Source organism: Pelobates fuscus, chromosome 8, assembly GCF_036172605.1.
Source record: "Pelobates fuscus isolate aPelFus1 chromosome 8, aPelFus1.pri, whole genome shotgun sequence".
Classification (NCBI taxonomy): domain Eukaryota; kingdom Metazoa; phylum Chordata; class Amphibia; order Anura; family Pelobatidae; genus Pelobates; species Pelobates fuscus.
In genome coordinates this window covers 46,860,734-46,882,418 of record NC_086324.1, presented here as the reverse complement: position 1 = coordinate 46,882,418, position 21,685 = coordinate 46,860,734, and the positions used below count along the sequence as shown (strand labels likewise).

At 34.0% G+C, this 21,685-nt stretch overlaps 1 protein-coding gene across 1 annotated transcript in view; it reads left to right on the top strand.

Moving 5' to 3' along the window:
• Positions 1 to 21,685, top strand: part of TTN (titin) — a 244,075-nt gene that overhangs the window by 133,995 nt on the left and 88,395 nt on the right. The window contains exons 181-210 of the mRNA XM_063429784.1: positions 184 to 264; positions 703 to 783; positions 1,402 to 1,485; positions 2,173 to 2,244; positions 2,501 to 2,587; positions 2,944 to 3,051; positions 3,291 to 3,359; positions 3,900 to 6,596; positions 7,625 to 7,675; positions 8,161 to 8,556; positions 8,840 to 9,115; positions 9,811 to 10,086; positions 10,167 to 10,306; positions 10,806 to 10,932; positions 11,030 to 11,293; positions 11,522 to 11,788; positions 13,042 to 13,305; positions 13,401 to 13,540; positions 13,641 to 13,767; positions 14,127 to 14,393; positions 14,500 to 14,766; positions 15,417 to 15,683; positions 15,785 to 15,924; positions 16,745 to 16,871; positions 17,804 to 17,946; positions 19,732 to 19,855; positions 19,945 to 20,211; positions 20,737 to 20,834; positions 21,129 to 21,297; positions 21,398 to 21,664. Coding sequence (XP_063285854.1) covers positions 184 to 264; positions 703 to 783; positions 1,402 to 1,485; positions 2,173 to 2,244; positions 2,501 to 2,587; positions 2,944 to 3,051; positions 3,291 to 3,359; positions 3,900 to 6,596; positions 7,625 to 7,675; positions 8,161 to 8,556; positions 8,840 to 9,115; positions 9,811 to 10,086; positions 10,167 to 10,306; positions 10,806 to 10,932; positions 11,030 to 11,293; positions 11,522 to 11,788; positions 13,042 to 13,305; positions 13,401 to 13,540; positions 13,641 to 13,767; positions 14,127 to 14,393; positions 14,500 to 14,766; positions 15,417 to 15,683; positions 15,785 to 15,924; positions 16,745 to 16,871; positions 17,804 to 17,946; positions 19,732 to 19,855; positions 19,945 to 20,211; positions 20,737 to 20,834; positions 21,129 to 21,297; positions 21,398 to 21,664 — 7,743 coding nt within the window. The remainder of the gene's footprint in view (positions 1 to 183; positions 265 to 702; positions 784 to 1,401; positions 1,486 to 2,172; positions 2,245 to 2,500; positions 2,588 to 2,943; positions 3,052 to 3,290; positions 3,360 to 3,899; positions 6,597 to 7,624; positions 7,676 to 8,160; positions 8,557 to 8,839; positions 9,116 to 9,810; positions 10,087 to 10,166; positions 10,307 to 10,805; positions 10,933 to 11,029; positions 11,294 to 11,521; positions 11,789 to 13,041; positions 13,306 to 13,400; positions 13,541 to 13,640; positions 13,768 to 14,126; positions 14,394 to 14,499; positions 14,767 to 15,416; positions 15,684 to 15,784; positions 15,925 to 16,744; positions 16,872 to 17,803; positions 17,947 to 19,731; positions 19,856 to 19,944; positions 20,212 to 20,736; positions 20,835 to 21,128; positions 21,298 to 21,397; positions 21,665 to 21,685) is intronic.

The following is a 21,685-nucleotide window of genomic DNA, read 5'->3' as shown; positions in this document are numbered from 1 at the left end:
TTGTTTTTCAACATCAGTCTTCACCATTTCATATCTTCATGCGCCATGCATTGCCAGTTTTATGTGTACAAATACTTCATCTTTTGATTATTAATATTTTTTAAAAGCGTTGACAATGAGTAGGCAGTGACAATACTTACATGAAAGGTTGTGTTCTAAATATATAAATCCTGTCCTTTAAAGAGTATGAGCCTGAAGAGATGACGTTTGTGCCACCTCCCAAATTGCCTTCCCCGAAAAAAGAGAAAATTGACCTTGTGCAAGGTATTAGGGAAATACAAATACTTACTAGGCATCCTATCATTCCATTGATCATTGATTATCATAATTTGGTATTTTACAATCATTACCATTTTTGTACTTCGTTTAAAAATAATTTCTGTTAATTATTCATGTTTCATTTCATCAAGTTCTCATTATCACCCTACATGGGCATCGAATAACATGCTTTGCTTCATCTTCATTATGGGTGTGTACATTACATACTGATATAATCTTTGCGGTTTTACAGCACCTCTATTTATTCCAGTCTTTGCCTGTAGTGTGTCTTGCCAACATGTCTGTGTTTCTGTACCGTTGATAACCACAATCCCAACTAATAATCAATGTTTGCTTTTCAGCAGGTCTCTCTCATGCGTTTCACAAAAATAGCCTTAGTAAAATCAACAGTTCAGTAAACACACCATTATTTTTTTTCAAAAGCTCCTGAGGTTAAAAAGAAGATTATACCCGAAAAGCCAGCTCCTGCTGTACCCGAGAAAGTGGAACTTAAACCCGCTAAAGGTATTGCACATATATTTACACAAGTCAGGACGTTAGAATATATCTGGAGATCATGAATATTTTCTTATATCTAGACAGAAATATACAAGTTGGACCCTCTTGTATGTGCATCATATTATTCAAATCATCATCTCTTTTTCCACTTAATGGGGTTTTATCCTGGTTTTTTGTTTTTTTGTATGTTTACACTACACCGTCTGAAGATAATTTAATTACAAACAACAATTAAATCTGTATTGATCAGATCTATCATACCATTACAACATCCCTGGGTTAGAACATGCAGAATTAGCAATGACAGTTACAACTGTGTTAATTAGATGTATAATGCCATTATAACAAACCTTAGTTACTAAATGCAGAAATATCAATAGGTTTGACTTTAACAATGATTACATTTAAGTGTTTTATGTATCATGCTAGGCATTGATAAATATAATTTAGGAGCTAACAGTAAATCCATGTACTGCGAATTGTTGGATGTCAAAATTTTTGAGAGTTGTGTCTCTTCCCATGCAAGAAATATTGTATGGGAACCATGGGTTTCAGCTAATCTTTAATTTCATGATGACTGACTTGAGTCGGATAGAATTAAAAACAAACTATATTTTTTTGAAGTCCCTGAACCTGTAAAGAAAATTCCCCGTAGACCAAAACCTGAGGTCACTCAACCAAAAGAAGATATAATTAGTCTTAAAAAAGGTAGAGTTATGAATCTAATAAAACAGTGAACTAATTTAGCTTATATACAACATGCTACTAAAATATGAATGATATGTTTTTTTGAAGGTATATTTATAAAATACTATGGCTGAGTAAAATAATAAAGCTTTATATTAAAGAAACAATCTTTTAAAGGGCTTTCTGCAATAGCAGATAAGTATAATAATTCTAACATATTGCCATATTAAAGTAAGCTGGCTTTAAAGAATACAAAAGAAACAAATATTAAAATGAAGATTAAAATCAAACAATCTTAACATTACATAACTAATACTAAGAAGTCTAAAATGTCTAACTCAAAGGCAAAAGATCTACACATTGGCTGACATAAATCAATGTGATTTCTGGATTTTAATTTATAGCTTAACATAAATATATTTTAAGTATGCATATTAACCATTAATAAGCAAAATAAGTAATATAAATTAACAGTTATGGCCCTCTTGTACTTTACAAACTACATAAATTATATATAAAAAAATATATTACTACTACTGTACGTCTGCTTGTCTTTTGGTGGCTCTAATGGAATAGTTTTATGTGTGATAACGTTTGTATGCACCTGCTGTAGCTTGGTGTTTGTGAGTTTATTATCAAAATTCAGCTGTGTTGATCTTTAAAGCTTTCAAAATTTATGGTTAAAAACCAAAACTCTTTGTCTTAAAGTTTTGCGACCACTTAAAAAAGAAGAGGAACCACCAGCAGCAAAGGAAATTGAGAAGCTCAAAAAGCCTGAAGGTAACTTTCATAAAGTTAGAATGGCCAGGCTTATATCTGTGAAATACTTGCATCCTTCTAAATTTTCCTTAAGTGTTTGTCTTATAAATGCAGATCTTTAAAATAGCTATATGTTTCTTGAGAATTACAAGATCTTTTTTTAAGTGTAACAGTTTATCAATTTTGGCAGTTTTTTATATTCTGACATTTAAATAATTGGATTTTTGCATGTTCTGAGCAAACCGGCCTGCTTCTAAAATGCAATGCTATTTTTAAGTGCCAACAATTGCGAAGAAGGTACCTGAATTAAAACCATCTGTGGTGAAAAAAGAAGAGCCAAAACCACCCCAGGAACCAGCTAAAGGTACATGCTTCGGTATCTAACTTGCTAATCAGGCAACAGGAATCATACAAAAATGACTTACTACGCTAACCAGGCTTAAACATTCTTTTAAAAAAAAATACTAAAACATATCTTCCTCACCTATAACTTATGTCTTGAACTGTTTCAAACACATTCTTCTCTAAAATGTCTGTGTGTTCAATAATCTTGCTGTTCACCTCTTCACATTTTTTAAAACACAAAATCTTAATGCTTCTTACTAAACCTTAATGAAACGTGTTTGCTTCCCGGTAATGTAAAACATTAATCTTTCCTAAACAATCATATGGGTGAATGAAGAGGCAATTGATCTAACCTGTCACAATGTTTTCTTAAAGTTCCCGTAGAAGCTAAGCCTTCACCTGTTCCCGTAGAAGCTAAGCCTTCACCTGTTCCCGTAGAAGCGAAGCGTTCACCACCAACTGAAGAGCCATCCCTCGTTGAAGGTATGGCTTCTCTTTCTGAACTGTGCAAATTAACATTTAGTTCAACATTAATTAAATAGCCTCAGCCATTTATGCTATATTTGTTGAATCTATTGTGATACACACCTGCTTCAGAATCATCAGATAGTAAGTTTTAAAAATTTAGCAATTCCTGTTTATTTCTCTATTTCTACCTTAGAGAGTACAGGGGTTAATTTTATGTTGTGTATATGTTTCAGTATATATATTTTATATTTCAGCTGTTGCATCGCCAAAAGAGGGAGCAGTTACAGCACCAGTCACCACTCCAGTAGTTGGAAAGAAAGCAGGTATAATTGTGTTGTTTATGTATGGCCAAAGTAATTTGTTGGTCAGTATTATAAAGCCAAATGCCATGTAACAAGTAGATTATTACCTTTCCTGCACTTAGGTTTGTATATAAAATTGGTTACATGTGCCACATGTGAAGTATTTTCTTTTTTCAGTCTATGTGATTTGTTTTATGTAGTTATGTACTATTTACTATGGCAACCCGATTTAAAGTCCACTTAAAGACACAAATACCATAAGCAATAACAATTTCTTAAATACATTTTCTATTATAATTACAAAAAAGAAAGCCCTTGTTTGGTTGATTGATATCCGTCTGCATTTGTTTTACTTTTCCCTTGTTATCTATGTTATTCTGTGTTTTTGTTTCTGTGGTTAATGTCTTGATAATTTGTGTGTTTGTAAAATTCTGCTGTATTTGTTTTGTTCGTTGTGTTACTTTCTGGGATTTTTATGTGTGGTAACTTATAAGGCAGCATGTCTTTATTCTCTTAATAAAAGTGAATCTTGATTGTAAATTAAATGTGAAACCTTTGTAGCTGCACAGAAACCTGCTACAGAGAAACCTGCTGCCCCATTAACAAAAAAGCCAAAAGTTGGATTATCAGCCATTGAAGAAAGTAGAGTGGAAGCCATGCAAGTAGTTTTCTTATCTGGTGACAGACTGATTCCTATCAGACAGGACATAAGCATTAAAGCAGAAAGACTTTTTACAGATATTATTCATGCAGAAAGGATATTATCAATCACTAAAGAAGAAAAGGAACATTATAGGCAACATGAAAGAGCTGCTAAAGAATGGGAATCAGATGAAACATTTGAATATATTGAGGAGAGTCAAGAGACGGAAGAAGAAGAACCAGAAACATATATAGAAGTAGAAGGTGGAGAGATGGAAGAATTTGAACACTTTGAAATATCTATTAAAACGCCTGAGGAAATGCCTAAAACATCTAAGAAACAAGTGGTCTCTAAAATGCAGAAAAGAGTAGAAATTGAAGAGGGGTTGGAGGAAACATCCCCACCGGTTGATATAGTTATAAAAGAGAGTAAACAAATAATTTCTAAAGATAAAGAGACAGAAAAACTCATTCCTAAAGTAACACCTAAAAGAGGATTAAAACCTAAAGAAAAAGAGCAAGAACCTAGTAAATTACAACAGGTTGAGGAAGCAGTTTTAAAACCCACAAGAAAAGTTTCAATAGAAAAAGAAGTAATTGAGATTCTACCAGAAAAGCCTACTAAAAAAACAAGTAAAGCTAAGACAGCTGTCACTGTAGAGAAAGATAAAAAAATTGCCAAAGCAATGTATCCAATAGATACTGCAGCTTCACCCGATGAGGAGACAGAAGACAGAATAGTTGACAGTGATGAATCATTAGATGCTGATGAGCAAGAAGAGCAGATCCAAACTAAGGGAATAAGGGGCACTAGAGAAGCACAAAGAAAGCATGCTCCTTACAAAACAAAAGTGTACCAAGATAAAGAAATAGTTGATGTAGAAAATCTACTAGATGATGAAAAGGAGGAAGATGTTGTTAAAACTGATAAAAAGATAGTTAAAAAAGTTCCTCACACAAGAGAAAAGGGAGGCATATTTGTAGATAGAATAAAAGGTGAAGAGGATAGTAAATTACACAAAACTGTATCTGATGAGGAGATCGAAGACAGAATAGTTGACACTGATGAGTCATTAGATATTGATAAGGCAGAAAAAGAGATTCCAGCCAAGAAAATAAAGGATTCTAGAGAAGCACAAAGAAAGCGTACCCCTTCCAAAACCCGAGTGTACCAAGATGAAAAAATAGTTGATGTAGAAAATCTACTAGATGACAGGAAGGAGGAAGGTGTTATTAAATCTGAGAAAAAGATTCCTCATGCAAGAGAAAAAAGAGACAAACTTGGGGATAGAATAAAAGCTAAAGGAGATAGTAAATTATACAAAACTATATCTGATGAGGAGATGGAAGATGAAACAGTTGATACTGATGAATCGTTAGATGTGCCAGATGAGCCAGAAAGGCAGACTCAAGTCATAAAGAAAGTAAGGGATAGTAGAGAAGCTCAAAGAAAACTTGCCCCTTCCAAAACCGAGGATCAAAAAGAAATAATTGATACAGAAAATCTGTTAGGTGAAGAAAAAGGGAAAAACATTTTTAAAGATAAGAAAAAAATTGAGAAAAAAGTTCCTCTTGCAGGAGAAAAGGGAGATAAATTTGTGGATAGAATAAAAGATAAAGAAGATGATAGCTCGTACAAAACTATATCTGATAAAAAGCATATTGTTGATTTAGCTAATAAGAAATACCAAAGCCCCAAAGATGTAATTGACCAACTAAGTTCTGGTACATCTGATTTACTAACTGATATTACCAGACCACTAAAAAAAGTTGGAAAAGTCACAAAGGAAGAGGAAAAGACTGAAGTGTCTGAAAAGATACCTGTTAGAGAAACAGCAAAAAAAGAAATTGAACAAATTGTCAGGGATGAGAAGGCTGTTAAAGGAGGAAGTGTTGTACCTGCACCCAGAGAACTATTAATTGAAGATAGAGAAGCAAAAGAGGAACTAGATGACATACCTAAAGGAAGGCCAACCAAGGTGCCTCCCATTAGTGACATCAAAGAAAGGAAACAGCCAACAGAAAGTTCAGTAATTCAACCACAAAAGATTAAAACACCTGAAAAGAAATCAGATGTTATCCATCCTAAAGATTTGCCAGTAGTACATAAAAAGGGCAGTATATCTCCATTACAGAAAGCTGGTATTATGAAAATTCCTTCAGCAAAGGACAAATTGGCAGCAAAAACAGACCATAAAGATGATAAAGTAATCATTCCACATCTTAGAAAGGTAGAAAGAACTAGAACTCCTGTAACTTCAGAGGACCAAATGCCTCCTGGACAGGGTATTATTCGTGCTGATGTCACTCCAGGAAAGGTGGTTAGCAGAACTAGCACTCCTACTGAAAGAAAACAAAAAGACCAAATTAAATCCATGGATCACGGCATTTCTCCTTTAAGTACGCCAGTGAAACAAAAGTTGTTAGGTGATCAGAAAATTGAAACAGAATCTGAAGACACTGAAGATCTAGAAGATGAAGAAGCCTGGGAGCAAGTATCTGAAAGCCAATCTGAGCAGACAGACTATGGTTCAGAAGAAGACATATTGAGTGAAGAAAATGGGCAACCAAAGAAAGGTGCCCTAGAGACACCCACAAAAGCCATTGGTAGACGAGGTGAGATGTCACTTTGCTTTAAAACAATCATATGCTACCATCATTATCATTCTTCATTCGCTCTAAATACTCCTGGATGGAAAGCTTACCTCATGTTTGTTTGAAGATACTGATTATCATTGTTCTATTCATAATCTTGAATTTATGTCCATCTTTGAAGAAGAAACATGAAAATGTCACACATTCTCATTAAATTTCAACGTTTTATGTGTCCATCCTTCACCGTTGTTGGTATTCTCAATGTTTCACTATGTTAGTCTCATAAACGTTCATTGTTTGTGTTCATGTTTGTGCTTTTTGTTCAGGACATCTTATTTTCTCCATTTTGGTTCACAATCTAACGTTACACTGTTTGCATGTATCACTGTTTAATATCTGTTATGATTTCTTCAATCTTAGACATTTTTGTTTTGGTAACATTACATTCTAGCTTTACTTCATTTGCATTCTCATTTAGCAATCATTCACTTGTTAAATATTTTTTTTTTTAAATCCAGCTGTGACTTTCATATATCGTTTAACTTTTTTTTTTTTTTTTTTTTTAAAGCAGCCTTATATTTCACTTTATTACTAAGGGACAAGTGTAGCAGGCACTGAAAATAAAATAATACACACCAAAAAGTTGGACAAAATTACATTAGAAATAGATATTATTCATGTTTGTTTCCTTTTTTATAATCTGTTGCTTTATAAGCACATTTTTGTTTGTATTTACTTTATTAACATTCCGGTTGATTTATATTCTGTAATAAGAGCAATATTCAGTAACATTACTGCTTCTAAGTTCAGTAAGATTTAGCAAATTAAAAGTTCACACATTAAAAAGGCTATTGGCTAAAGACACTACACTGCAATTATTGGTCCCAACTTTTTGTTTAAATTAACATTACAGTCAATGACTGATATATATTCCACTTTGTGATAAAATCTACTCAGGACAAATTCCAAAACTAAACACATTACAATAATGTTACCAAAAGGAGCAACTTTGTAATAGAACTATAACTAATATCACAATTTCACTTTAGATACTAAAGCACCAAAAGAGGAAGCTGCTAAGGCTAAATTCCCACTTAAAGGTGAGATTGCAGTGCCTTGGCATGTTCTGGTTGATTTGTTTTCAAGATAATGCCATGCCAATGTTAAAAATTTCTTAATGGTCCTTATTATAACATTTTATGTTCATTTCCTTATTCTGTTTCTCGTGTGTTCTAATTATATTTTAGTGCAACATCATCAATTTACTAATATAAGCATGACATTGGATCATTCATATTTTTAATGTTTGCTTTGCTGACAATTATGTATGTTCTCCTGTGGAGAATAATACCAAAAAGCAATAAGTGTAGTATTAACATTTTTCATTTTTTTAATAAATACGTTTTAAAAAAATTGGACCAGATTGTTAATTGTAACTAATTACACATCGCTAAGTGGATTGATTTTGCTGCGCATGTCTACAGTAAATGTAATTGGCACCTAAAGTCAACAGAAATAAGTGTGCCACAGCAACCAAGACAACTTTTGAAGATTTAGTTGTTCAATCTCCACATCTAAATTCTAGCCAAAAAGACGCCTTCGCCTTTAGACGCCGATAAGAGGAAACTGAGACCAGGCAGCGGCGGAGACAAACCTCCAGATGAGCCAGCTTTTTCATATCAACTGAAGGCTGTCCCACTGAAATTTGTCAAGGAACTAAAAGATATTGTGTTAGAAGAAGCTGAATCTGTTGGTTCTTCTGCCATTTTTGAGTGCCTTATTTCACCATCTACTGCTATTACTACCTGGATGAAGGACGGCAGTAATCTGAGAGAAAGCCCCAAGCACAAATTTATAGCTGATGGCAAAGATAGAAAACTGCATATTATTGATGTCCAGCTTTCAGACACTGGAGAGTACACTTGTGTTGCAAAATTGGGAAATAAGGAAAAGACGTCTACTGCCAAACTGATTGTTGAAGGTACTATCTTGTTTTTGAAAAAGAAAAAAATAAATAAAATCATGACAGATATATTTTGAACTCCATAATGAATATTTACTTAGGTTTACTGTACATATCTAACTTCTATAATAAAATTAATTCTTCCACAAATTATGTTTCTTAATCCCAGCATCACACATAGTATCCCTGAGAAATATGATACAATCATAAAATACATGCAGTACACTCACCTCTAAATAAACAAGATGCAAGCAATGTGTATTTAACAAATTTACATGGTTGGATGCATTTTCCTTTTCAGAATTGCCAGTTCGTTTTGTGAAAAGTCTGGAGCAAGAAGTTACTGTTGTTAAGACACAGCCAATGTACTTGACCTGTGAGTTAAACAAAGACAGAGATGTCACCTGGACTAAGGATGGAAAGAAACTTGAGGAAATACCAGGGAAATATCAAATAAATATAATTGGTCTGAACCGTACCCTCACAATTGTGTCTGCCGATGATGATGATGCTGGAGTATACACTTGTACAGTCGATAGTGCAAATATCAAATGCGACTCCAATGTTAAAGTAGTGGGTAAGTAATTCCTTATTATATGTACATCCCGGTTGGAATATTTAATAGTTTCAATCCAAAATCCAAATAAATGTTGGTTGTACATGTTTCACAAAATATCATAATACGAAGAGAAAACCTATTTGGATAGTTGACCATGTTCAACCATTAACACAAAGCTTTCTCAAATGAGATATTTGCAAAGTCAAATAGCTAACAAAATGGTAGTTATAGTTTCTGCAATTCCTTTTTCAAAAATCCCATGCGTTCCTGCTTTAACCATTTATAAACTGTTCACATCTGATCCAGTATGTACATTAAACTAACCCTAACACACATGGCGCCACTGACAGAATGCCAGAGAGAGTATCTGCTCGGATTGTAATTGAGGAATAAGGAACTCTCACTTAGAGAGAAATTAATTTTACATTACCCTCAATTGATGTAAATTGTATATTGATATAATACATATGTTTTAAAGTGTTAGTATTGGAAGAGTGTCTCAGCTGTCTAGAGATGTTATAAGGAATCAGGCATCTATATTTTTCTGTGATAACATTGCGTCACATCCATTTTTAGTAGTGTGATCTCAATACCCATTATCTTTACTTTGTATCAAATCCAATTAGAGATTATCGTAATCAAATCTAAATTAAAACATGTGACCTTTTAACTCCATGTTTGTGCTTGAAAGTAATTTATGGTTTTGCTTACAGAGGTGATACGTGACTGGCTAGTTAAGCCTATCCGTGACCAACATGTAAAACCAAAGGCAACTGCCACCTTTGTAGCGGATATTGTTAAGGACACTCCAAACATCAAATGGTTCAAGGGTGATGATGAAATTCCTCCAGAGCCAAATGACAAATTTGAATTTGTAAAGGAAGGAAACAAGATTTTCCTAATGATTAAAAATGCTGGCCCAGATGATATAGGAGAATATTCAGTAGAAGTTGAAGGAAAGAAGGCTACCGCAAAACTCACTCTAGGAGGTATGGAAATAGTCTGGTATACAAATATTTTAACAGTCGCAGTATGTTGTGAAGCAACCTAGTTTTATTTTCTATTGTAGAGCGGGAAGTTGCTCTGCTAAAACCTTTGCAAGATGTCGTAATATATGAGAAAGAATCTGCATCCTTTGATTGTGAAATTTCTGAGGAAGACATTCCGGGAGAATGGAAGCTAAAAGGAGAAATACTAAGACCATCTCCTGTGAGTATGCCTATTGGCAGCAGTTGCTAGCATATATATCCTGGTTTCTGTGGGCAATGTGACTTGAGCAAGTATTTATACAGTTTCTACCCTGCATGTCGCCTAATGGGTGCACATTACATTCCAAATTGGATAACTGACATTTAGATTCCATTACTTTTGTAAATGGTTCCAGTGGAGAACCAATACAATGGTGTCAGCCATGTTTTGTGCTATTAAAATTAATCTGTATACTCTAAGCAAAAAACAATAAAACCCCTGTTCTTTTGATTTTCTAAGAATACTATCTATAGCTGTTTGAGCTTTCTTTCTAGACTTGTAGTCTCACTTATACCCTTTTGAGTTAGGATATTCTGTCAGTACCTGAGACCTGAAGCAATGTTTGTAGAAACAGTTTATGTCTCTTGAAATTATTCTTATCTTTGATATATGTTGTCTAATTTATTAGTGTCTCTCTGCATTTATATCTTAATAATTTTAACATTAACATTATTTTCAGACATGTGAAATCAGATCAGAAGGAGGAAAGCGATTCCTTACTCTGCACAAAGTCAAGGTTGACCAAGCCGGAGAGGTTCTTTACCAGGCACTGAATGCATTGACTACTGCCATACTTACGGTGAAAGGTAAGTTCAAATCCTCTTCCATTGTCCAAGTGTTTATAGCAGTCTGTACTACTGTATGTCCTAAATCTAACATCTATACGCCACATTCTATCTTTAGAAATTGAGCTGGATTTTGCCGTGCCTCTTAAAGATGTCACCGTCCCCGAGAAACGTCAAGCTAGGTTTGAATGTGTTCTGACCCGTGAAGCAAATGTCATATGGTCCAAAGGCCCAGATATTATCAAGGCCGGAGACAAATTTGACATTATTGCAGATGGAAAGAAGCATATCCTTGTCATTAATGATTCTGCTTTTGATGATGAAGGGGATTATACCGCAGAGGTTGAAAGCAAAAAAACTACTGCAAAACTCACGGTCGAAGGCAAGTTGTTTATAATAGTAGAGAAGGGTAACTAAAAAAAATCTGCACAAGAAGTCATAATCATTCAGAATTTTAACTTTAAGTTCTATCCCATTAAAGAAAAAAAAAAGAATTGCATAACTTGTGCATTCAGTCTTTAGGGCAAATAGACCCATCCCTACATATCATATGCTGTACAGCAAGTTTATTCCTTGTACAGCAGATTAACCATGGATGCTTTTATTGCAGGTGTAAGGCTTAAGTTTATTTCACCACTTAAAGATCAGACCGTGAAAGAAGGAGAAACAGCTAACTTTGAGTTTGAACTTTCCCATGAAAATATGCCCGTTACCTGGTATAGAAATGACAAGAAGCTTCACACCAGTAGAACAGTTCTTATCTCTGAAGAAGGAAAAACACACAAGCTGGAGATAAGAGAAGTTACTCTAGATGACATCTCTCAGATTAAAGCTGAAGTCAAAGGTTTACATACAAGTGCAAAGCTAAAAGTCTTAGGTACGATATGTCTGTACTACATGGCCGCTTTCCATTTTTGTCAACAGTGACCACTTTTTTCTGTCATGAAACTGAAGCTTGCTAAAGTCCTTGCTACTGTGTCTACTGTTACCCGTCATGGCCAGAGCAAAATTTATATTTTTGCTTGGCTTCTATCATTCTCTCTTGTGTTGTCCTGCTGCTACTGCTGTCTTATCGTTTTTTTCGTCATTGAATTGTCTGTTGTTTCCCCTCAAGTTTTGGCTTTCAGATATCTTCTCTTTTTGTGTTTGTACATTCTTCTTTCATTTGTATGCTACGGACATATATCTCTAGTTAGAGCAGCACTCAAATCTTCAAGTCAGCTTCAGGTCTCTAGAATCCTCTGAATGGAAGACAGCCATCTTCATCAAACTCTATGTCAACGTCTGAAACAGCCATAACTCACTTAATATCGTTCTATTCTAGTAATTCCTAATTAAACTTTCCCCAAATCAAATCAACTTAAATATTATCTTACCCTGTCTTTTTTGGGCTTTCCTTGGCCCATTTTTAAGTCTTATCTTTTGTTTTTATGTACCATGGCTAATAAATGAGTCTCCCCTTGAATTTTCATGCTTTTAAACTACTAATGTGCAAATATATTCTACCAAATTTTCTCTATTGACCTTTGATTAACACTTTTATGCAGCTTTCTCTGCTTCACTGCTTCCCTATATAAAAGAGTGACACGTTTTTTTTAAGTAAAATGCAATTTTTACAACTCTGCTTTACATATTTGGATTTCATTTTTTTTTTTTTTTTTTTTGCTATAGCTCAACTCCCACCTTTATATTCAATCTAATATTATAAGATATTTCCTCATCCATTTTTACTACTAGTATCAACTAATAATTTCAAGCTTTACCTCATTCAGAGTTCTATTACTTAAACATTAACTCACATGCCCCGTCAAAACCCTTACTTAATAAGCGATGGACCTACTTTGGCTTACTTTGACATAACTAATACACCTAAACTCACATGTGCTCTTTTCCCCTTCTGTGTTTGTCTGTATGACACTCTATATGTTGTATAGATTTTAAGCTCTTTCAGTATGGGTCAACCTTTCTATTTGTTTGAAGTATGTTTTATGTGTTGTTTGTGCTGTGTGTCTTTTTGTATTGTCATTTATGTTTATTGTATTGTTTAATATCTTACCCAGAGGTTCCATAATTTCATACTGCATTTTACACTGCAAACTATATTAATTATTTTGGGTGATCTGTTTTCAGAGGCCGATCCTTACTTCACTGTAAAATTACAAGACTACACTGCCGTGGAAAGAGATGATATCACTTTGGAGTGTGAGCTTAGCAAAGACGTACCAGTAAAATGGTTTAAAGATGGAGAGGAGATTAAAGCTTCAAAGACCGTGTCTATCAAAGTCGAAGGCAAGCGCAGAATTCTGAAGATTAAGAAAGTGGAAGAAAAGCAGAAAGGGGATTATGAATGTGACTGTGGAACAGATAAGACAAAAGCAAATGTCAACATTGAAGGTGAGTAATTTATATGGAATCATCTTCTGTGTTACAGATACAAAGCTTCCACATTGGCTTTCACAAATTGTAACTGATTATGCTTTGCGATCTAGCTCGTATTATCAAAGTAGAGCGCCCCTTGTACGGAGTGGAGGTGTTTGAAGGCGAAACAGCACGATTTGAAGTTGAAATCTCAGAACCGGAAGTTCATGCTCAATGGAAATTAAAGGGAGAAATCTTATCACAATCACCTGTAAGAGATTCGGCTTATCTATGTGCAATAAAAAAAGTTTGTTTTTTTATTGAGAGAAATTAGAATAAAAGCTAACTATACCTATTTATATTAAAAACAGGACTGTGAGATAATTGAGGATGGAAAGAAACATGTACTTATCCTGTATAATTGCAAACTAGACATGACTGGAGAAGTTTCCTTCCAGGCTGCAAATGCCAAAAATCAAGCTAACCTCAAAGTCAAAGGTAAGCAATGTAATAGAACGCAACAATACTCTAGAAAAGTGGAATTTATACAGGACTAATTGGCGCAAATATCGGTGGGAATTATACGTTGGTATTAATGCTATTAACATTTAAATGCCTCACACAAAAAAAGATCTCTTTGTAATGAATTAACAAGAATGATATGAGGATGGATCGCTGGATTGATAGATAATAGAAAGATAAACAGATCATTAGATAAAGGGTAATAAATCTTTTATTTAAAAGACTAAACCGACAAGGAAATGCTAATGCAAAGAGATTGATATGTAAAAGATTAATGAAATGCATATGTGTGAAATAAAATGTTTACCATACTCAATATATTTTATGTCTATTAGAACTTCCACTCATCTTCATCACTCCACTCGCCGATGTCAAGGTGTTTGAAAAGGATGAAGCAAGATTTGAATGTGAGGTATCAAGAATACCTAAAACATTACGTTGGCTGAAAGGAACCCAGGAACTCCAAGAAGATGATAAGCATGAGATTATCGCTGAAGGCACAAGGCATGCACTGGTGCTAAAGTCTGTTGCCTTTGAAGATGAAGCTAAATACATGTTTGAAGCAGAGGACAAGAGAACTAGCGGCAAGCTAATTATTGAAGGTTTGTGGTATTTCTAAGGAATCTACACAACATGTATTCTGAAAACTTGAGCTGAAATGTTTGAATTCCTTAGAATGATAATACAATATCTTAACTTGTTTTGTAGGTATTCGCCTTGAATTTGTGTCACCACTCAAAGATGTGACTGTTAAAGAACAAGAAACAGCTGAATTTACTGTTGAATTGTCCCATGAAAACATCCCAGTGAGCTGGTTTAAGAATGACCAACATCTTCATCCCAGCAAACAGGTGACAATGCACGATGATGGCAAATTTCACACTATCAAATTCAAAGATGTGACCTTGGACGACACTTCCCTAATTAAAGTTGATGCCATGGGAAAAACTTGCAAGGCCAACCTAACTGTTCTTGGTGAGTATTAAACGACAATTTAATAATAATAATCCTTTTATCAAGTTTTGTGTTAGACAGCATTACAACAGTTAGCCTATATGGTCTTCCCTGCTTTACTCCCTGCACAGAAGCAGGGTAGATCATAGAGACTAACTCTCAGTTGTCAATGTCTGACTCACATGGCTGAAGGACCCTGTCATATACTAAAGGACGGGGTAAGTTTTTCTCAATTTTGTACACATACTTAATTTAAAATATATATATATATTTCCTTTCAAACGTTGATGAAAGGATTGTTATATTAAAAAATAGTTTGAGGTGACAATTGTACTTTAAGTTAGAGATATCATTTCTAATTTTTTGTTTAAATGATACTCTTTATTTATAGATGATTTTTGAGAACCTAAACCTTTACACACCCATTAAGTTAAAATGACAAAATATATATTTCAGTCTTGAATTAAGTTAAATTGTACTTTATATTTTTTTTTGTACTCTTATCAATGTAGTTTTTTTACTTTAAATGTCGGAGGATCATGTCAATTGTAGCAGGATTCCTCAAATTTAGTTTCAAAGTGTTTCTGTCTACATATATACATGCAGTGATAGTAAATTAATATATGGATTAGTGCTTTCAAATCAATATTAATGATAACTCACACCTACAGAGGGAGATCCATACTTTACTACTAAGCTTCAAGATTACACAGCAGTAGAAAAAGATGAAGTTGTTCTACAATGTGAAATCAGTAAAACCAAGGCACCAGTGAAATGGCTCAAAGATGGTCAAGAAATTATTCCATCAAAGAATGTCATTATTAAAACTGATGGCAAGAAGCGCATGCTTATCATCAAGAGAGCTTCCAAAAAGGACATTGGAGAATACACTTGCGATTGTGGAACAGACCAAACGGCTTCAAAACTTAACATTGAAGGTAGGTGTTTTAACCTGTTGTCTTATATTTGTTGTGGCATAGTTGGGTACGGTAATTTCATAATCTTACATCTACTTTTTTTTTGTTTTAAAAAATCTTAGAACGTGATATCAAGGTTGTACGTCCACTATATAGTGTGGAAGTCACTGAAACTGAAACAGCTCGCTTTGAGACAGAAATATCTGAAGAGGATGTCCATGCTACTTGGAAGTTGAAAGGAGATGCTTTACATTCTTCTCCAGTAAGTATTGATGACATCTCCAGCTTATACAATTAACTTTGAAAGCCGATGGTTTTTGTTTTTCCCCAGCATATCAATACTATAGAAATGAGCTATTTATAAAGAGCACTTGCTTTCTACAAGCCATATAAATGGAAAACACTTTATATAAATTACAAATGTATATACAAATAACCCACTATGTTTTGTGAGTAGTTTGTACCTATCTATAGAAATATATAGAAATAGATTTGAAGATATGTTTAAAAGTGGGTCCCAATTTTGTATAAAATGAATATATAAAACAAATAAACAGGGATACATGCCAAATAGTTCACTACGTTTTCATATGAAATAATTATAAATATTATATTGATTATATGTCTACACTATGAGGAGATGTATAAAAGTGTTCCTGTAAAAAAAAAAAATGTGATTGCAACACAGTTGGTGTCCTTATATTTTCAGAAAAGTGCAACAGAGGCAAAAAGAAAATAACATGTAATATTTTTTAAGGATTTTAATGCATAACAATGCATAAAATAGTAAAAAATGCTTCATTTTTTATACTCAACATTTCTGTTATAAGCTTTAATCCTCTTAATGATAAATAACACTTATTATTATCATCATGATTAAGACCTTTTGCCAACGTGGAATTTCCTGCTTGTTTAACTTCAGTAGTGCAAAGCAGACCAGCTGTTGCTAAATTAGTGAAACATTCTAGAGTGAAGCATGATACTTAAATGTCAGATCGTTGTGACAGTAAAGGCATTAAATGGTGCTTAGAGACTGCAACACTGATAACTTGAATTTATGTACTTTTTAATTGCCATTGAAGGATTGTGAAATCAAAGAAGAAGGGAAAAAGCACTTCCTCATCCTTTACAACGTGCACATGGATCAAGCTGGTGGTGTTGACTTCCAAGCCGCTAACGCCAAATCCAGTGCTCATCTGAAAGTCAAAGGTAAAAGAGAATTTCTTAAAAATTGCCATTAAATGTGTTATATCTTTATAGCTCAAACAATGTTGACCAGTAATTTAGTTTTTGTTTCTTAAAAAATAAAAAAAAACTCTCTAATGTCTATGCATAAGGTGTTTATTTTTTTTAAAATTTTTCCTACAGAATAGATTTTCAGATTTAACAAATAATAAATCAATATTGACCGATAAAGTAATATTGACTAAGATGATGGCTTGTATGTTTTACGGGGAATATAACAGTCTGTACTCAGCTTATGATTACTGAGCCATTATTTTTAAATGAAATATTTGGGGACCACAAATAAGACATGCGTGATATTGTATAAGCAAGGAGTAAACATGGGTAATGTTTTTCAAATTTGTTTTGAAAATTACTTAGGAGCTTTTAAAATAACCATCTGCCATGTTGTTTCCATAAGTATGATTATTCAGCATCTATTCCGTTCTATGTGTGTATTAAGTTGTTATGAAAGTAGAGAAAGACTTGCTGTGTTGGCAGCTTTCCTGCAGATAGAGAAACCATTATGGTTACATTTTTGGAAACTGCCAAAAGAATGATGGACAGGAGCAGATAAGGTAACTAGGTGTCAGCTGTCTCTGACCAATAGCTGCTTTGCTATTTTAGAAGGAATAGACCATATGTAGAAAGAGGAATGTGTGTGATTGGTGGGTTGACAGATGCTGCACACATATACTGCTGACTCTGTTCAATGTAAGGAAACACCTACTGCAAGTTCGGGGAGGATCCACCCCCTATGCCTCACATGAGGCCACATTCAGTGGAAGACTTTAAATAGTGCCAGTTCAGTGTACTGCTTCCTAAGGTTAAGCCGCAATGGATATCTGAGGGTAAGGGGCTACAGCTGTCCTAAGACTGAGGATATTAATGGATAATGTCTTCTTCTGTTGGGAAAGCTCGTGTAATTGGCCTACTAAGGCCCCTAAAGGATGTAACCGTAACAGCGGGAGAATCGGCTACCTTCGAGTGTGAACTCTCCTATGAAGGAATCCCAGTGGAATGGTTCCTCAATGGACAAAAACTGGAACCCAGTGACAAGGTAAGGACTTTTACAACATCCTTTTTTTAAAATGTCGGTCGTATATTTTTTTGCCTTGTGTTTTTTAGTATTTAATATAAAGTCAGCAAGAAAAGCATTAATGATGGTGGCAGTCACTAAAATTAAAATGTTCAACCTATTACGCATATTAGGATGTTCACGCTTATGCAATCTACACACAGAATAAAGGCTAAAATAAATAGCTTGTAATATGGTGCTATTTTTATTTGTTGCTTAATGTTAAAACACAATAGTTGTGTTTTTAATGCAACTGAATTTCTGAATGGTGAGTTGCATTTCATAACATGCCTTTCTTAATTAGTTTTTCATTCTAATGATAACTGTAGTAACGTGTTGTGCTTATATGGGGATTAGCAGGCTTAAAATTCCATTTCAGGGAACTGGCAGCAAGGGTTTGTGGACAGATTCCCCTCTTAGCATCTATTTTTATCCCTACTTCAAGTGCTCCTTTTACATTTCAAGATACCAGAGAGCTGTGTGATTTAAAACACATACTGGCAGCCTTCATTTATTAGCTTTGTTAAATCATTAACAAACCTAACAATTTACTTCAATATATATGTATAATTGGAATTATTTAATAAACTACATTTAATAGGAAATTTGAAATTGAGTTAATTAGAAACAACCTTTCAACTTAGACAGTTAATTAATACCTTTTGATGAAGACAATAATGCGATAATGTTTGTGTTTTACTGTTTACACACTGTGCAATACTTACATTTGTTTTATTCACACTTGTTCCATTTTATGCATTAAAGTCCATCGAGGAATTTTCTCAGGAAAATAAAGCACCATATCATAGTTAAAATGTTAATGCCAATAAAAATTTAGAAATGTTGGGTTACCTACTGTTATTATTTGGTATTATTAAAATATGCTCTTTAAATAGATTTGTAAAACTAAAATGCAATAAGAAAATGTATATGCCTTAACAGTCACAAAATTAAAGATAATTTTTGACATGAAAAATAGAAAAGTATGATCTGTTCAGACGTGAAAAATAGAAAAGTATGATCTGTTCGTTATTGTGTCCGAGATTGGAAATAATGTTGCTAAGTAATCAGATATATTTAAAACTTAAAGCTGTTTTCTAATTCTTAAAAATAATATCGCAAAACAAAAGCAACTGGTGAAAAAGCCCAGTTGGCTAGTCCACCATCTGTTCAGGCAACAAAGTCACAGGCTCTTTGCAAGGCAGGGTCACCCACCATCCTTCCAAGGTCAATATAATTAATAACATTGGAATGGGCACTGACAACATCTACACACTTACGTGGTAAATACCTTTGCTATTGAAATGATAACGAAAATTATTAGGAAAAAAAAGCTAAGTGAATGATACAAAGCAGTTCTACACAAACATTCACCATAATTGTGTCCCAAATGTGAAATTCTATATTGTAACACATATTTTAAAGCTGTCATGTTGTATATTGCAAATTAAGGTACAATATACACATGCTACCTTGTTGCTGTAAGTTTTTCTTAAAAGGTCTATAATGAATTGTTTGGTGGACAAATCAACTCTAAATACTCATTGACAAATAGTTGTACAATTAAGCAGTGGACCCATTAAAAACCTTAACTGAGTATAAAACTATATCTTAACTAGTACTCAGGTTTGACATAATCATTCCCTTTATTTAGATTTTCATACACTATCACATACACATTATAAACATCAAATAAAGTAATGTTCTGGAGTTTTTAATTGGCTTAGTGTATGCATTCATATTACAAATATTTTATTTTTCTTTCAGATTGTCACACGTTCTGAAGGAAGAGTACACACTCTAATCCTTAGGGATGTCCAGCTTAGCGATGCTGGAGATGTGAAACTGACTGCAAAGGACTTCAAGACAGAGGCCAACTTGACCGTTAAAGGTATTGCTCTCAAACTCATCCTTCTTCATGAATGTCTAAACAAACATACTGACCAGACAGTGACTAACTATTTTTATTTAACCATTTAGAACCTCCAGTTGAATTCACCAAACCTCTTGAGGACCAGACAGTTGAAGAAGAAGCAACTGCCATTCTTGAGTGTGAAGTATCCAGAGAGAATGCTGAGGTTAAATGGTTCAAGAATGGTCAAGAAATCCACAAAACCAAAAAGTATGACATCATTGCTGAGGGAAGAGTCAGAAAACTTGTCATTTCTGGCTGCACGCTAGATGACTCCAGAACCTACACATGCGATTCCAAAGATTTTAAGACATCTGCATTCTTGAATGTAGAACGTAAGTTGAACTAATATGGCTTGCACAAGCCTTTCTGCTGTATAATATGTGTTTTTAATTTGTCTTTGTTTATAGTAAAGTTGGACAGAATCAAACTGCATATCCATTATCCATGTATATGTTCAAATGTTGTTGAACCACAACTCCAACAATCCTCTGCCAGCCATAGATTTCCAGAACAGTTACCTGAATTGCACACAACGAACATCTAATTCCTGATTTAGATTTTTGTAAACTAAAATAAATATTCTTTAAATAAGGCTTAATTTAAATTTTGATTTTTTTTTTGTATTTCTGTTCAGCATTTTTTATTTAATGTTAAGCACTACATTTAAAAATGTAATGTTGCTTATATAAATTTTAACAGGCCTTATTAGAGTAAATCTCTCATCAGCCAAGGTCATAAGGCAGAAACATATATATACATAACAGTTACTTTATTTTCCTATAGTGACAATCTAGATAACACATTGGAATTTGAAATGTAAAGGTTGCAACAATGTGATGTACTTTTCTCCTCTGCAGCTCCATTTGTGGAATTTACAAAACCTCTCAGTGACCAGGAAGTTAAAGAAAAAGAAACTGCCCGATTTGAGTGTGAAATTTCTCGAGAAAGTGCCAAGGTACAATTTCTATAATATCCCAGAGATATTCTACGGGTGTTTCTTGCATATTCTTCTGCCAAACTGGATGGAAGTTAAAATACTAAAACAGTTACTTTGATAGGAATTTTAAGCTTATTGAGTTCTAGATGATTTGTTAATACTTTGATTAATGGGGAAGAGGGGCAGAATTCTTCTTTTTTTTCTCATTTAGTATCTATTCTAGAGTCTCATCCTAAGTGTAGTATTTGGATATTAGTTCTGATACATAAGAAGGTGAAAACATTCCTTCTAACAAATCTTTTACTTGCATAGGTCCGTTGGTTCAAAGATGGAATTGAAATCCGAAAGGGTAAAAAATATGATATCATATCTAAAGGTGTAACACGCGCTCTGGTTGTGAACAAGTGTGTATTTGATGATGAGGCAGAGTACGTCTGCGAGTCAAAAATGGCTAGAACCGCCGGATTGCTCACTGTGATCGGTGAGGACAAAATACAGTGTTTTAATTATGTTATACCATAAATGCATAACATAAAATCAAATTACTGATTGTGAAAATGTGTTCCTTTTTGTTATTTCAGAGGAAGAAGCTGTTTTTACCAAAAAACTTGCTAACATTGAAGCCTCTGAATCTGATACCGTAAAATTGATTTGTGAGGTGTCCAAACCAAGCGCTGACGTATCATGGTTCAAAGGAGATGACGAGCTACCTGATGGTGGCCGTTATGAGCACATCGCTGAGGGCAGAAGAAGAATTCTCATAATTCATGGTGCCTCCCTTGATGATGCTGGAGAATACAACTGCAGATTACCACGTTCACGTACAACTGGCAAACTTGGAATAAAAGGTACAGCCCACAATCTTACAT